This window comes from Carcharhinus amblyrhynchos, chromosome 4 (genome assembly GCF_965287045.1).
Source record: "Carcharhinus amblyrhynchos chromosome 4, sCarAmb.v2.hapA, whole genome shotgun sequence".
Taxonomy (NCBI): Eukaryota; Metazoa; Chordata; class Chondrichthyes; order Carcharhiniformes; family Carcharhinidae; genus Carcharhinus; species Carcharhinus amblyrhynchos.
Window position 1 is genome coordinate 35,109,583 of NC_137327.1, and position 16,748 is coordinate 35,126,330.

The 16,748-nt window shown below is 41.1% G+C and overlaps 1 protein-coding gene across 1 annotated transcript in view; it reads right to left on the reverse strand.

The window, feature by feature from the left end:
- Positions 1–6,624: 6,624 nt before the first annotated feature.
- Positions 6,625–16,748, reverse strand: part of peds1a (plasmanylethanolamine desaturase 1a) — a 129,030-nt gene continuing 118,906 nt past the window's right edge. Inside the window, exons 5-6 of the mRNA XM_080186960.1 lie at positions 9,268–9,480; positions 6,625–7,626 (exon numbers count right to left, since the gene is read on the reverse strand). Of these exons, the coding sequence (XP_080043086.1) occupies positions 7,505–7,626; positions 9,268–9,480 (335 nt within the window). The 3' untranslated portion in view covers positions 6,625–7,504. The remainder of the gene's footprint in view (positions 7,627–9,267; positions 9,481–16,748) is intronic.

The window sequence follows — 16,748 nt, forward strand, 5'->3', positions numbered from 1 at the left end:
ATGTCATAGTACTGAGTGAGAAAAACATACTGAATCTTGATCCGTTGTGTATTAGTTATTTCAGTGACATTAGGGTGCTATTATTGTCCCTAGTAGCTTTGGCTCCTTGCTAGGATAGGAGGAGAAAACCATCTCTGGTTCCCATTTCTGAGTGTTATTCTGAGACTCCAGCTGGCGAATGTGCATATGTAGATGTCAGGTACCAATTGCACTGGATTCAGCTCTATAATCTTCTACAGTTAAATAGCCTGCTGTCAATCATAGTCCAGGCTCACACATGAAGATAAGATGCTTTGTCAAGGTGGCAGGTGAAATCACAACCCAGGAAACTGCAAGAGTTTCAGTAAAAGGGAAGAGGAGAAGGGACAAAACATATGCAAGGCTGTGCCAAAGCTTCATCAGAAACTTAGTGATTGAAAGACGTAAGAATTGCACAGGTGGGGCACTGTGAAGTAAAGCACTATATCTGAAGGAAAGATTGCAGGAAATGAGAGTACCCCTGTGAGAAAGAACAGCATTGTAGCAAAGCCCATGGGAGGTAAAAGTGCTGTAGCTCAGCAGTGCAGAATGTGAATAGCACGGCACTATAGGAAATGAGAGCATTGCAATTAGTTGCTACAGGAAGCAAGCACAGTAAATCACCTCGGTAATTAGAGCATTGCACAGTCTTGTATCTACATTAGCCATGTGCCATCTTACCTTCTCATCTCTTCTGATAAGTTTGTGGAGCTTCCAGGCTTTTCTGCCCCACAAATTACAGCTCATTCAAAAACTTGGCTACTTACAGGAATGTCTACACCCCCATTCTCCACAAGGTCCCTGCATCAAAGCTAATTGATTTAATGACCATATACTGAAATACCTCCAAGGCCTTGCCCCACATTATCTCCACAATCACCAACCACACAGACTCTTCCCTCTGATATCAGCTTCCTTCTTACTCCCTCCATTCCACCACTCTTTCATTTAGCTTTACATTGAACTCACAATTGCTATCAATTGACTGGGGGGTTAACAAAACAGTAAACCCAACAAGAGAGTGACCTGTTGGCAGTGTTTCTTATTGCAGCAACCATTTGATGGAATTTGATGAATTTGGATTATTGGACAAATTAACCCTAAAAATCTACAAAACTATTGAGATCAATGTTGTGCTCTGGAGGTCAGCCATCTCCATCGCTGTAAATTACAGGGGCAGCTCTTTTACATATCCTTCTGTTCACTGTCTCAGCACAAGTATAGCACAGCAGTACTGCACCATGGCTGAGGGGAGCCGTGGGGCTGGGGGAGGGTGTGGGATGGGGGCGGATGTTGGGTTGGAGGACTGGCAAAGAGGACTGCTGGCTTCAAAACTTCAGGATTGACTGAGATTGCAGCAATAGGATGCAAGACCAGTAGGCAAGTCAGTAAACACAGATAGCCCATTAGATTTAATGAAGGGTTTGTCTATAATTTTGTACCCCTTTTAGAGCATTTGTTGAAATAAATACATTTCAGACAGACCAATGTTCGAACACTTTATAGAATCCCTACAGTACAGAATGAGACCATTCAGCCCATTAAACATGCACTTGGACTCTATCCAAATAACTCCACGTATTTACATCGCCAATCCCCCGACATTAAGGGGTAATTTAGCATGACCAATCAACCTTACCTGCGCATCTTTGGACTACGGGAGGAAACCGAATCATCCGGGAGAAACCCACGCAGACACAGGGAGAACATGCAGACTCTGCACAGACAATGGCCCAAGCCAGGAATCGAACCAGGGCCTTGGAGCTATGAGGCAGTAGTGCTAACCATTATGCCGCTTTCTGGAGGAGATAGTTTATGTTCATTGAGGCGCACTCCATTCCTTCACTCCCACCTCCAGGAGTAGGTGTTATGATCTCAATAGGTGAGTCACTGTAATTTGAACTCCCAGTTTTTAAATGAAAGAATTATGCTATAAGGTTTAATGGTTTATACAAAAACATTTATAATACAACAATTAAACAAAGCAAGTACTGCTAACCTAAAACTATATGTCATAAACACCTATTCTTTTAAATCCAAAAGTCTCAACAGAACACTTTATGCTGTTTTCATTTCCACACAAGAGAACCCCGATACTTTATAGCATTTTGAGGGTTCTTTCAGTTCTCCTAGGACCAAGCCAAGGTGTGCCATAGCTCTCCAAAATTCACTTTAATTCTCCTCTGTGTTCCTGCTTTTCTCCACGGAGCATAATTCCTTGGGATTCTTCCACTAACATCCGGGTATCCAGCCTTCCAACTCTCCTCCAACTTCCCTTCAGGACTTCACGAATGTGGTCACTGCAGCCCAAGGGTGGGTTTCATTGCTTTCTTTCTTAGTGACTCCACAACAGAAAACACCCTTGGGTTCAGATAGCCTCTGTCATGAGTCTTCTGCTCTTGGGAGAATTTCTAGAAGCTGATTCCTGCTCCAACTGATTGTTTCTGTGCAGCTAAATACAAAATCAAAAAATATCTCCCTGCAATCTATTTCTGTGAAAATGTGGCACACCTGGAATGTGTCAGATAGAGACTTAAACTAATTATCTCCAATTCCAAAACACATCCTTTGACCTGAAAAGTATATAGGTACTTTAAGACCCTCCCTTGTTTTCCAACCTCCCTTTGATTGGGGGAAATTACATGTTTAATTTATATTACTAAAATGGACAACTTCAATTTTACAGGACTCATTGGTTGCATTACAAAGTTAAGAGAGGACCATATGTTTTCCCACATCCAACTCTGTCCTTAATGAATAGACTAGGCTACCCTTTGATTTGTAATTTTTAGGTGTGCTTACCAGCTTCTCACAAGTTGTTTTAATTTACCTTGCATTTAAAAATTTCATTCCCCAAACCAAAAGTTATATCTCTAACACACAGGAACAATGAAATTACATATTCGTAACACAGGAAATATAGAGCTGATTGGGAGGCTCACTTAAAACCAAAGCAAGTGTGAGGTGGTCCACTTTGGTAGGAAGAATGGTAGGAAGGACTATTACTTACGTGGCGAAAAACTGCAGCAGGCGACGGTGCAGAGGGACCTCGGGGTCCTTGTGCATGAGTCGCAAAAACCCAGCCTGCAGGTGCAGCAGGTGGTCAGGAAGGCGAATGGGATGCTGGCCTTCATAGCGAGGGGGATTGAATATAAAAGTAGGGAGGTCTTGCTGCAGCTGTATAGGGCATTGGTGAGGCCGCAGCTGGAGTACTGTGTGCAGTTTTGGGCGCCGCACCTGCGCAAGGATATTTTGGCCTTGGAGGGAGTGCAGAGGAGGTTTACTAGGCTGATACCGGAGTTGAGGGGGTTGAGCTATGAGGAGAGGCTGAATAAACTAGGCTTGTACTCGTTAGAGTTTAGAAGAATGAGGGGAGATCTCATTGAGACGTATAAGATGATGAATGGGATGGATAGGATAGAGGTGGAAAGACTCTTCCCGCTCAAAAAAGACAGTAGGACTAGGGGGCACAGCCTCAAGATAAAGGGGGGGCAGTTCAGAACGGAGTTGAGGAGGAACTTCTTCACTCAAAGGGTGGTGAATCTCTGGAATTCTCTGCCCATTGAAGTGGTGGAGGCTGCCTCGCTAAATATTTTTAAGAAGCGGGTTGATGGGTTTTTGATAAGAGAGGGGATTAAGGGTTATGGGGAGAGGGCGGGAAAGTGGAACTGAGCCACGACAGATCAGCCATGATCTTATTGAATGGCGGGGCAGGCTCGAAGGGCCAGATGGCCTACTCCTGCTCCTATTTCTTATGTTCTTATGTTCTTAAAATGGTGAAATCAGTAAGGCACAAGGTTACTCAAACTCAAGATCAAGAGGTGAAGCCAGCAGATGGCAATCTGTGGACTCCAATGTTGCCCCTCTGTATTTTACTAAATCCTAATGACATCCAAGAGGCTCTAGTTCACAAATGAAAACTACAGTGCAACTAATTGTGGAGCAGAACCAAGCCTTGCCCCAGGACTCTCATTTAAAAAGCCTTACATGCTTAGTTTACATCATAAGCCCACTCAAAATGACAGGTAATTCAGGACCATTACTTTTTAAAAAAAGTTTATTTATTAATCACAAGTAAGGTTTACATTAACACTGCAACAAAGTTACTGTGAAAGTTCCCTTGGCGACTTCTTGCGAGCTGTCCTCAGCATACCCTCTAGTCCTGTCATTTATCTTGTTCTATGCTTTTAAAACTTAACTCTAACTCTTGTCTTTGACTGTAACACTATATTCTGTACCCTCTCCCTTCCTTCTCCCTCTATGAATGGTATGCTTTATCAGTATAGTGCAAGAAACAATAAGTTTCACTGTACCCCAGTACGTGACAATAATAAATCAGATCAAAATCAAAATAAATGTCCCAAATTGTTAAAATCATATGAATCGTTCATACACACTAAAATACATCACTGAATGTAAAATCTTTCTAAAACTTTTAATAGAGAGAAACAAAACAAGCTCAACATTTCAAAATCAGAATAAGGCAAAGAAATGTTTATTAATAAACTCGACTTAAGATAGTTGATACATATTTAAAGTGTAATCCCCTCTGGCTCCAAGCAGTTCATTTTCAAGCATTCTTGGTTCTAAAATGTAAACAGGAAAGCACAGCTGTGGCTGACATCGCAATGAAACACAAAGTACGATCAGGACTCCCACTCAATACAGACAATCTCGTGCTCCTGGTCAGCCTGGGATAAAGTACATAACTCATCAGGTTGCATCATTTTAATTTGGAAAATGAATGAACCCAATGTACTAAACCAAAAACATGTTTCCTGATCCCTTAGAAGGCGCAAAAACAAATTGTTTCTAAAAAAAAAAGTGAACGAACATATGGATTGAGAAGCACCATAATGAGAAGCAGTGGAAATTATATCCATATAAATGGGCTGACTTGATAGCTCAACAGGAGCTAAGCAGAAATATAATTCACATCTTACCCCATTCATACAATACCTGATATCCATAGAATACTACATTTCATTCATAATTACATTTAATGTGCACAGTATGTGAAGACCAAAGTGACAGAAAGAGTAAAGGAGGTTATCTTCTCCCAAATAAATTCAGTGTTGAGAGAAATTGACAGATTAAGGGATTAAGCTAGATAGTGGTTATTAAACGTAAAGCTAAGAAGCAGGCGACAGGTGCAGATCTACACACACGAGAGCGAGGACCCACGCAACAATTAAACTAACATACAAAACACAGCACAGGGATGAGTGTTTGATCCAGAGAGGAGAGAGGCCTAACTGCAGCTGCCAGAGTGGGATCATGACACTTCAGGATCTGCATCGGTCGAGTGATGTTATATTTCTATTTCAGTACCATCGCCAAGGTCATCTCTAACTTTAGTAGCAGCACTGCACTATAAGTGAGACAGAACTAGTGCTTCTGGCAGCACCCATCACACAATGCTTCTCTGCACTGTCAGAAGCAAATATAAAAGGTTTCTGCCACTGGATATGCATGTGATATTGGCATATTTACGACTGCAATTTTATTAGCACACTCAGATCTTCACAAAGTCTGTGGCCTGAAAACAAAACTGCAATTAGGGTTTTGCAAGAATGGCGTATATGCAGCTGCTTATGTTGGCACTAGTGCCCCGAGCTCTACCCCACATTATAAATGGGACAGACTGTCCGACTCAGAAGGGCTACTCTGCAGGGTAAGTTTAAGTGGTAGCTCTACAAAATAGACATCTGTGGTTTCTGTAACAAGTGAGAGCAGGGTCTAGAATTTGCCGTCGGAATAATGGTAAGGTTGTCAGCACTCATTGTTGCTGCTGTATAAAACTGACAGCAAACTCTGGCACCCCACATGCGCAGTTAAATGCAGAATTTTGTGACTTGTTGTCAGGGTTATGCAGCTCCCACAAAGGCTGTGCTATTGCAGTCTTCATTGATACACTCATTAGAAATCACTGATTTGTCACGAACTTCAACGGGTTATAGATCATTCCTGCTGCTAAAAAGTAATGAAAACATTAATAACTCCAGTTGGAACAAGACTTGAGTTTTTAACGACATGTTAAGTCACAATTGTTGCAGAACGAGTGCACTGGTCTGAGAAACTAAGTTTACAAATACAGAAAATGTTGGAAAATCCCAGCAGGTCTGACAGCATCTGTGGCGACAGAATAGAGCCAACATTTCGAGACAGGATGGCCCTTCATCAGAGCACCTGAAGCTCTGACGAAAGATCATCCTGATTCAAAACGTTCTCTTGCCACAGATTCTGTCAGATCTGCTGAGATTTTCCAGCATTTTCTGTTTTTGTTTCAGATTCCAGCATCTGCAGTACATAGCTTTTAAACTAAGTTTCTTCGAATTTCTGTTTATATATTTCTTTCCCACTTAGCCTCATCTACCTGTCGCAATCTACACTTAGCTTTCTGAACAATGGTTTAAACGTGCTTTATCCCTTTACTTCCTGCCTTGCTGTGTCAGAATTCTTCAATCAGCTCAGTGAATCAGCCTGCCAGCGGTCTGCCCTGTTGCCAGAGGCACTGATCCTCTGTAGATGGCACAAATTGAAACTGAGGTCCGAGAAGAGGAAATCTACACTGTGATTGAAGAATCTCTTTGGGGGATTTCTTAAAAGTCAGAGACTGTTCCTGTTCCTTTGCCATCTACCACAAAACATGGACCATGCAGATCCTTGCCACAGAATCATTGGATATATATTCCCTTGTCTTCAAAATCAAGTAAGTATTTCTCATTCTGTAGTTGTGGGTATAACATACATTTCCACAGAAGCTAAGAAACAAAACCACTGCCAGATGGACCTATTAACTCATCGCTGTAGCTCCTCACCAGAGCTGTCTCACAACCAAAGTAAACAGTAAAATATTCTAGTGATCCTCTTGTTTATTCATGATGTAACTGTGAGGCTACATTAGGAGTGTGAAGGCTTCTCTGACTTGGTTCTATATTATGATGTGTTACCTCACATGAAGCAATCATCAATGTCAATGCTGAAAAACAACGAAAATACTTTGCATCGTTACAAAACTCAATCAACTTTGTATGAAGTGCGTATATGAGCTGGTTCAATTTACTAGGGTTACAATCGTGTTAACAGTGCTTAAGGCTGATCAGTCTGCAATTATTCTTGCCACAATCTTTCAAAGGTCACCATTAAAATGGGACCCAGATCTTTTCATTTGCTTAAAATGTCGCTGGTGCTATTTTTGTTTATATTATTAGTACAAAATAACATATACATGGTCGGCATTTTATGCATTAAAATAAAGTGGTAAGCAAACAATTTATTTCTACACCTTTATAAGCAGCTCATCTGAATGGCAGCAATGATTTTGCAAATAAAGTGTCTTTCGAACGTACATCACATCATGTAGTGATGCAAGTTTCTAGATGCTGGTCAAGATTTAGGAAAGGTATTCAGAAGCTTCTTCTCTAGGTAAGCATGGTCCAGCCTCATCAGTTGCCCAATGTGCCATTAGTCAGCTAACAGTCTGCTATTCTGTCTTGTGGGCCCACTTCATATCGTCAGTCCTGGGCTCGTGTCCAGTTAGATTTGTTACCAGATACTCAAAGTTCCGCCAAAATCCAATCTTCTCCAGGAGATAATTCAGCCACCCTGAGTACAACAAAGAAGATTTATATACATTAGATTGTGCAGTCTCATAAACATCACAAATGTTTAGACCTTCTATGCAACGACACTTCAATGCCCTGGACAAGTGAGGTGCATTCTCCTCATACAAGCCTATTCTGATTCTTCTATGCCATTCGACAATAATATATCTCACCTAGAATCATAAACAAATAAGCAATATGAGCTCTTGAATTTAGACTCTGGTAATCACCCATCCTTTGAATATTACAATCTTATTTTAAATCGTATTTCAATGTGTTGCAGCTGAACAAAAGATTTGTGTAAAATATTTTTTTTTAAGAATGGTCATTCAAAAATGCGGCAACTAAAAACAGTATTTCAAGATTACCTCAAATCCCTGATTGATCCCTGTGCAGCCAATTTTTCTTGTTTTCTGCTGGTTCTGTTTTATTCAGGTCTATTTGTTACTACTGACAGTAGGTTATTAATAATTCGATGTGGAGAGTGTTGCTTACTGAGAATTGAGAACATATCATTCCTGAGAGGGAAGAGGGCTGTTAGGCCACATTCTCCCTTGAAACAGATGCTGTCCCCTGTGGGTTGTTTGTAAATACACTCATCGTTGGTGTCCTACAAAACAACTCATCATTTTTTCCAATGGCTGAGAGTGAACCTGGCTTCCTCAACAAAGGAGGATGCGTGGATACTTCTGAACGTAAAACAAGGGACTGGCTTTCTCATGGCAACTTGAAATAAATACTACAACTAAGAGGTAAGGGGATTCTGATGTTTGACAACTCCATCCTGAATGAGATGATTGGCTACAACCTGTTTTGTACTCTTGATGGGTTGCACAGTGCTGTTGTGCAGAACACATACACAGAACCTCAGCTTTGCCATTGATCAGGTTAGACCAAAAATAGCCTTATCTTTCAAATCTAATGATGTAAATGTTGTCTAGATTGAGGCCTGTGGGTAACCCAGGTTGCTATACTGCATCACTCACACTGAACCAGTTCTATTCCCAAGCAGAACGGAATTCTGCAATGCTCCAGCAAGCCTGGATAATGAAAGATTATGTCACATAGGAAGGTGACAAGCCATTTGATCCTCTTATGAAGCATTTTACCTCAGGTGGGAACACTGTTATTCACTTTCAGGACAAAAGCAGCCCCTTTCTATTTGACTGTAGGCCTTGGGGCTGGTAACTACTTTTGGTTCTGAACTTCCACAAACAAATAATAAAGATATCGCCAACACCTACATTTGCCCACTAATATTTCACAGCCGGATATAAATACAAAAAAATATATAAAGCAGGCAGCTATTTATATCTCTCCGGAGTGGGATGGGGTTGCTTTCTCTTTTATAGCCACCAACACAAATAAAGAGCCTTCAATGAATTTTCTAATTTGTCTTACTGGTCTTGTATCGTCAACATCAGTTTTCAGCAGAGTAAGCATTTATATTAGCAAGAGATTTTTGGGCGAGATTACATTTATAGATTAAGTGCTCTGCTATCAAAGTGATCATAAGCAAATTACTGAACAATAAATAGGCTTGCTATTTTAATTAAATCGCTTCCAGTTCAAGAAAAAGGTAGTTGATTGACAATTTTCTGCCACTCCTCTTGGGTTCTGCAGCAGCATTTGCAACTCTGACCTGTGGTAATGCAGAAGTAGGTTTCATGAGGGGCAACATGGTGGATTCGGTGATGCTTTCTGGGCAAGATGATGTGGAAGTCCTGCAAGATGGTGACCCAGCGAGGCAGACCAAAGTACGTGTGGGACCATTTGTGAATCTGATTGGTCATCGTCACAAATACGCCTAAGCAGAACACGTAACAATCCCAGGCGTAAGCTTCGTAGACAGCTTCTGCAAAAGGAAAAGAAAGAATCAAATGAAGAGTCATCTTCCAGCAGTCAAACTAGCCACTCAATTACTTGCCAATGTTAAAAAGTTAAATAACTTGGAAAAACAAATTAAATGCCTTCTCTTTCATGAGTTATGCATGAGCTACAATTCAAGCTTCAACGTTTTATGATGGTCAATGGGATTACATTGAGATGGGAAATGGACAGAATCACATGGTCCAGTAAAGCCTTGTTAAACCAAGCTAACAAAATCCTAAGGGCAAATTCTAACCTCTACAGGATTTCACACTTCAGCTCATGGAATACAAGAAGAAAATCCAATTTTATAGAATTGTTCAGCATGTCTAACAGGAGATTTGCTTGAATCAAATAAAACTCCTGATGGATACAGTTAATATGGACTGGCCTCCATGTTACACCATGGCAGCAATGTTCAACAGTAACACCTTTCAATTTCTAAGCATGCTTTTTCCTTTTCTGATTGCGCTGTTATTGCCCTCAGAGATCTGAAGTAGTCTTCTTCTCCTCCTTTGTGTTCTCAAATCATACCTCAGATATGACTGCTTCACAATGAAAAATGCTTAATGGTGATTCCTTTTCAAACATTACCATTGTAATAAAAAAAAGCAAGAACTCCTGAAAAATCCACACCATTCTCAGAGTTCAGATTGTAAATTTAATTTCCAATGTTACATGCCACACTCCCTGTTCGGGTCAGTGATACTGAATCTAATAATTCAAAAATCTGCACTTCAGCCCAGAGAGTGAAGATTTCAGGTCACAAATTGGAATTATAGGCGTGAATCAGCCATTCACCGGTGTTGTAGGAATAAATATTCAGTGCATTTGATGTTCAATCCATCCAATGGCCAGACCTGGTCGCACAATGGTGCGCTTCATTATTACCAGAAGTGATGAATTCCTTTCTCAGCAACAGCACTTTCCCTGTCAGGAGAGGCTGCATGAAGAGAAGAAAGAGGTTGCTGACCTGCACAGTGTTTTGGGATGAAAGCACGGTTTGGTTTCAAAGGCCTACTTCATCAACTCTTTATATGGTTAACCTACTGAGTACTGCACGTCCTTTGCAGCCTTCAAAATTCCCTAATGTTTTTTTGGCCAGGCAACAGCTGTGAATGGAAGTTGCTGTAATTTTCTAACATTTGATACTAAAGCACTGAGCTGTAAAAAAAATCTGCAGAAACAGGGCATTGTTAGATTCTACTTTAGGTTGTGGCTGGAGAGCCTTCAAACTGCTAGTTTGGCATTGAATGAGCTCAAATATCAACAAACATGGTTCCTATTCTTGCTGGAAGCTGGAATTGAATGCTTTAGGTCATTTGTTCATCATTGAAACCTCCAGCAGTTGCCACGGTTGGGAAGTCAGTTAGCTCAGCTGACTGGATGGCTAGTTTGTGATGCACAGTGACGCTAAAAGCGCAGGTTCAATTCCTATACCGGCTGAGGTTACTCACGAAGGCCCTGCCTTCTCAACCTTGCCCCATGCCTGAGGTGTGGTGACCCTCAGGTTAAATCACCACCAGTCAGCCTATGTTAATCTGGTGACATTACTTTATGTGGTTAAAACACAGCGATGTTACAATATTTGAAGTCTTCAGGGACAGGAAATTCTGCACTGGGATGTAACATCCCTTAAAACAGTGAGATAAGAAGGAATGCATTGAGAGAACTATCCTAAAGCATGCTATTCAGTAGACTAGTGTGGCTGAATGGAGTTTTAACTTAAAATATTTTGGTTAACATTGTTTTTTCCACTATGCTGGGATTTCTTGTGTCTGGTGGCCTGAAATTTGTCAAAGGACAGAAGATGCCAGAGTTAACAGCTTGTACTTGGCAGGGAGGAGTTCTGTAAGCCTCTTGGAGCCAGTGCTCCTTCTCTGGGCACTGGAATGTAAACAATATGCACTTAAGAGGTCGAGTTATGATGAGGTCTTAAGGGATCACTGCCACTGTTCTGCCGGCACTTGATTGGCCTAATGGAATGATTCAACTGGGGGTTTCTGATCAATTCATTGGCTGGATGGCAGAGAATCATCCGGAAGTGAGTGGAGAATTGTGGATAAAAAGACATGCGAGTCCTTTGTTTGGCAGTGATCAACCGTTGCAAGAAGACATGTGCCCGAATGATGCTTCAGAGAAGGAGCAGATAGATATTTCTTGGTGATGGTTTTCCTAAACTTGGTAGTATCTATTTTCAGTTAAAGTTAAGGTGCAGTTTAAGAGTTAAAGTCCAGTTGAAAGTTGATGTTCATTTAAAGTTCAGTAAAGAGTTAATGAGTTGCAAATATTTGTTTGAGTTGGTACTAGAAGTGTTAAATAAAGAAATAATTGAATTACTGTCCTTGTTATTCTCATTAAGCTGGAATGCTTAGAAGGTGTTTAAATTAAAGGTGTATAACACTGGACTGATAGAAACTTCAACAACTGAAAACATACTTGACCCTATAATAAAGTTATGCGAGATGAGCAGAGTGAGCAGAGATGAAAGAGGGGATTAGACCCATCTCATTGTTGAGGAATAAGGTGGTGCTTCTGTCAAAAGTTGTAATTATGTGCTTATAATGCATTATTTAGCAATACTTCTTTCGACATCAACATTTCTCCAATTCTACTTTAGAACACGCAGTACTCAAACATTTGTAGAAACAGAAATTGCATTTCCATTATAACAGCTGCAAAGAACATTGAGTATTAAAGGATTATTAATTCAAGGCCATTAAGTGAAGTCGACTGTAACATTACTTTTAAAATTGCACTTTGCTGCAGAATATCTGAATATGAAACTAGCAACAAGCTGGGAACATATAAAATGCTTAACAAAATAACAGTAACTTCCTAAAAGTAATCAGAATCTGTAAAGGGCTTAGATTTTAACACATAGTTTGGAATATTTAACCAAATAGCTCAGTCTTCACAAGTTAGTCATCTTCTCTCAATATCTTCTTGAACAAGTGTCTTACCAACTATCTATATTCATGAGATGAACACTGATGGCTGGCGGCAGTAGGAGTAAATTATCAATTTATAATACGCATGTGATAGATCCGATCCAATTCCATAAAAAGTCCATCTTTAAAGATGAGTTATTTTCACTTTAACACTGTTCTTGTCAGGGCGGCATGCTGGCGCTGTGGTTGGCACTGCTGCCTCACAGCGCCACAGGCCCATGTTCAATTCCGGCCTTGGGTCACTTGAGTCAGTGCAGGCTCAATGGGCCAAATGGCCTCCTTCTGCATTGTAGGGCTTCTGTGAAATGTCGCCTCTTCAAAAATCTTAGGAATCATTTTTTGGTTTAATAAATGGTTGGTAAAGACACCATGCTGAGTAAAAATTAGTCCCTTACAAAGATGAGCAATCATGACAGTAAAAATAACAATCAATTGAATTTAGTGCGAGTGGCAGCTTTCTGGGGGATTTAATTGAAAAGATGTTACAGTGCCACTAGATGGTGCTATAAAAGAACAATTTGAACCTTCTTGCAATTTTCTCTTGTGAGAAAGTCAACTAAATACATAAATAACAAAGAGATAAAATAAATGATACCCGTTTAATTGTCTGTTTATAGTGGAATTCAAAATAACAAGAAGACAAGCTTGCAACTACTTTCACCTCTACTGGCACATTGTGCGTTGAGGCACATTTGCATGGATCAAAAAGGGATAACATCTAATTTAAATATTTAAGCTTAAGTGTTTTACTCACAGCTGGAGTTCACTTCACGGCCATGATGTTTTGAACAAGTATTGGGCAGTACACAAGGTGAACAACTCCTATACACTTCCAGGAGGAAAGCTAATATTAAAATCCATAGAATTCCCTACAGTGCAGAAGGAGGCCATTCGGCTCATCGAGTCTGCACCTTCTCTCCGATGTGCAGATGCCGACGTTGGACTGGGGTACGCACAGTAAGAAGTCTCACAACACCAGGACTTGTTGGACTTTAATCTCGTGTTGTGAGGCTTCTTACTGTCCTTCTCTCCAAAACAGCATCTTTGCAAGGCCCACCTTCCCACTCCATCCCTGTAATTCCCTGTATTTGCCATGGCGAATCCATCAAACCTACACATCCATTTTTTAAATTTGTTCATGGTGTGTGGGCATCGCTAGCTAGCATTTGTTGCCCATCTCTGAGAGCATTTAAGAGTCAACCACACTGCTGTAGATCTGGAGACACATGTAGGCCAGACCAGGTAAGGATGACAGATTTCCTTCCCTAAAAGATATCAGTGAATCAGATGGGTTTTTACAACAATCGACAATGGTCATCATTAGACTTTTAATTTCAGATTTTTACTGAATTCACATTTCACCAGCTGTCATGGTGGGTTTCAAACCCAGGTCCCGAAAGCGTTACCCTGGGTCTCTGAATTACTAGTCCAGTGACAAAACCACTGCGCCAATGCCTTCTCCCAAATCTTTGGACAATTTTAAGGGACAATTTAGCATGGCCAATCCACTTATCCTGCACATCTTTGGACTGCGGGAGGAAACAGGAGTAGCCGGAGGAAACCCACGCAGACATGAGGAGAATGCACAGTCACACAAGACTGGAATTGAACCCCCACATCCCTGGCGCTATGAGGCAATAGTGACAACCACTGTGCCACTGAGTCAAATAAGAGGCAAACAATTTACAAGCTTTTCCCAATACAACGGCTAGATTGTCTCAATGGGTGTTATTGCACTGTATCAGCACCTAATGAATGTAACATTTCAATTAGCTTTCATTGCCCATTTATACAGAATGCATCGGTCAGTATTCCTACTGCTGCAATATTTTACTGAATTTGTCCCTTTTGCATTTTGAATGTCAACGCAAAAACGAAGTTTATTTATTAGTCACAAGTAAGGCTTACATTAACACTGCAATGAAGTTACCATGAAATTCCCCTAGCCTCCACATTCTGGCATCTGTTGGGGTCAATGCACAGAACCAGCATGTCTTTCAGACTGTGGGAAGAAACTGGAGCACCCGGAGGAAACCCACACAGACATGGGGAGAATGTGCAAATTCCACACAGATAGTGGCCCAGGTCGGGAATCGAACCCAGGTTCCTGGCACTGTGAGGCAGCATTGCTAACCACTGTGCCACCATGCCACCCACTGAAAGATAACTCAAAGGTATTACTCACTTTTGGTGATTGCGTCTGTAATGTGGCTCAGAAACAATAAGTACTTTCATAAAGTCACACCTCCTCATTGGTCTCATTAAAGTGCAACATTCTTTTATCACAATTCCTTAACTTAATTTATTCTCTCAGACTTTAGATTATTCCATGTCACATGTTATTCAATGGCAATCTGATCCAATACTTCCAGTAATGTCCCAAAGCAGTCCAAGATAATTCCTCCGCCTGGAGTTTCATCTCACCTTCCTGGTTTTGCCATAACTCTGAACTCAATTTATGTAGAATCACAACACAAGCACATGCTACTCCAATTGTGTACATCACATTACCACATTCACCTGCAGTACAGCTGTGCTTATCATAATTATTACTTTCTCCGTTTTAAAAACTTACTTCAAAATTTCCTACCATTTATGACAACAACCTGCATTTGTCTAGTACCTTTGGTGCAGCAATTTTCCCCAAAGTGCTTCACAGGAGTGTTAATCGGAAAAGAAAATGACAGCAAGGTAATGGAGGAAGTGATGGGACAGGAGACGTGAAGCTTGATTAAAGAGGAAGGTTTTTTGGAGTATGTTAAATGAGGAGAGGTAAAAAGGCAGAAAGGTTTACAGGGGGAACAGCAGAACTTAGGACCCAGATGGTTTAATGCACAGCTACATGGAGGCAAGAATGGTGAGGGGCACACAGAAGTCTAGCTTTGGAAGAACACATAGCTATGAACTGGGAGAAGGTTACAGACATAGAAAGGGCCAAGACCATGGAGGGATTTAAATGTGAGGGTGAGAATTTTAAAATCCAGATATTTTTAGACTGGGGGGCCATTCCAGTCTGTGACCACAGAGATGATGGGGGAGGAAAACTTGGTACAAATTAAGACAAGGACAAGACAATTTTGGCTACTTATGAAAGAGGGGAAGAGCATTGGAATAGTTGAGTCTGCAGATAACAAACAAGGGTTGATGGTTTCAGTAGCAGATAGGCTGGGTAGGGGTGAAAACAGATTTTAGGTCCATAGAAGGCAGCAGTGTTTGTGGTAGAACAGATTAGGAATGAGAAACTTGCCTTGGAGTCAAATAGACATCCTGATTCACCATGAGAACCAGCCACGGAAAGAATAGACTGGTGGCTAAGGAACGCAGCTTGTGGCTGGAACTGAAGGCAGCGGGTGCAATTTTCCGGCACCCACCCCGACCCCCACAAACAGTGGGGCCAGCCATTGAAATCTCCATTCACAATGGCGGGACCAGAATCCCACCAGCATGAAGGGCTGGAACATTTCAGCCAATGGCTTTGGATTTCCCAATGTTTAACTGAAGGGAATTTTGGCTCATATAGGTCTGGAGGTCAGATAAGCAGTCTAATTGGCAGCGACGATGGTGTAGTTGTATTGTCACTGGACTAGTCATCCAGAGAGCCAGGGTAATGCACTGATTCGAATCCCACCGTGGCAGATGGTGAAATTTGAATTGAATTTTTTAAAATGTGGAATTTAAAATGTCCAATGTCATTGTTGATTGTAATAAAAGCCTATCCATTTTGGGAAGGAAATCATTACTTGGTCTTACACGTGTCTCCAGATCCACAGCAATGACTGAAAATGGTTTAGTAAGTCACTCACTGCAGGGCAATTAGGGATGGGCAATAAATACTGGCCCAACCAGCGATGCCCACATCTGCTGAATACATTCTTTAAAAATGGCACTGAAACAGTGGAAAGATTGAGAGAGGTTGTGAGGTAGAGCTATGTGCAATCCAGCATATTTTTGGATGCAGTAATTTGAGATTAGAACAAAATAGGAGGGATTAAAGATAAACCCTTGGGGGATTCTCAGCCTGAGGACAGAATGAAAGGCCTTTAGAGGAAATTGTCTGGCAATGACTGTGTAGTTAAGAACAGAAGCAGATGAGGGCAGTGTCACTCAGCTGGACAACAGAAAGGGAAACTATGAGAGTTGGTGTGGTCACATGTGCTGAAGGCGGATCATGCTGGACACAACTAGTTGAAGACCATTATATAGGAAAACATCTCCACAACTGGAAGAGTTGCATCATGATATTCAGCAAAACTCTGCACTAGTCAGCCCAAGTTGAGGCAAAGTGTCCCACACAATCTGCCAA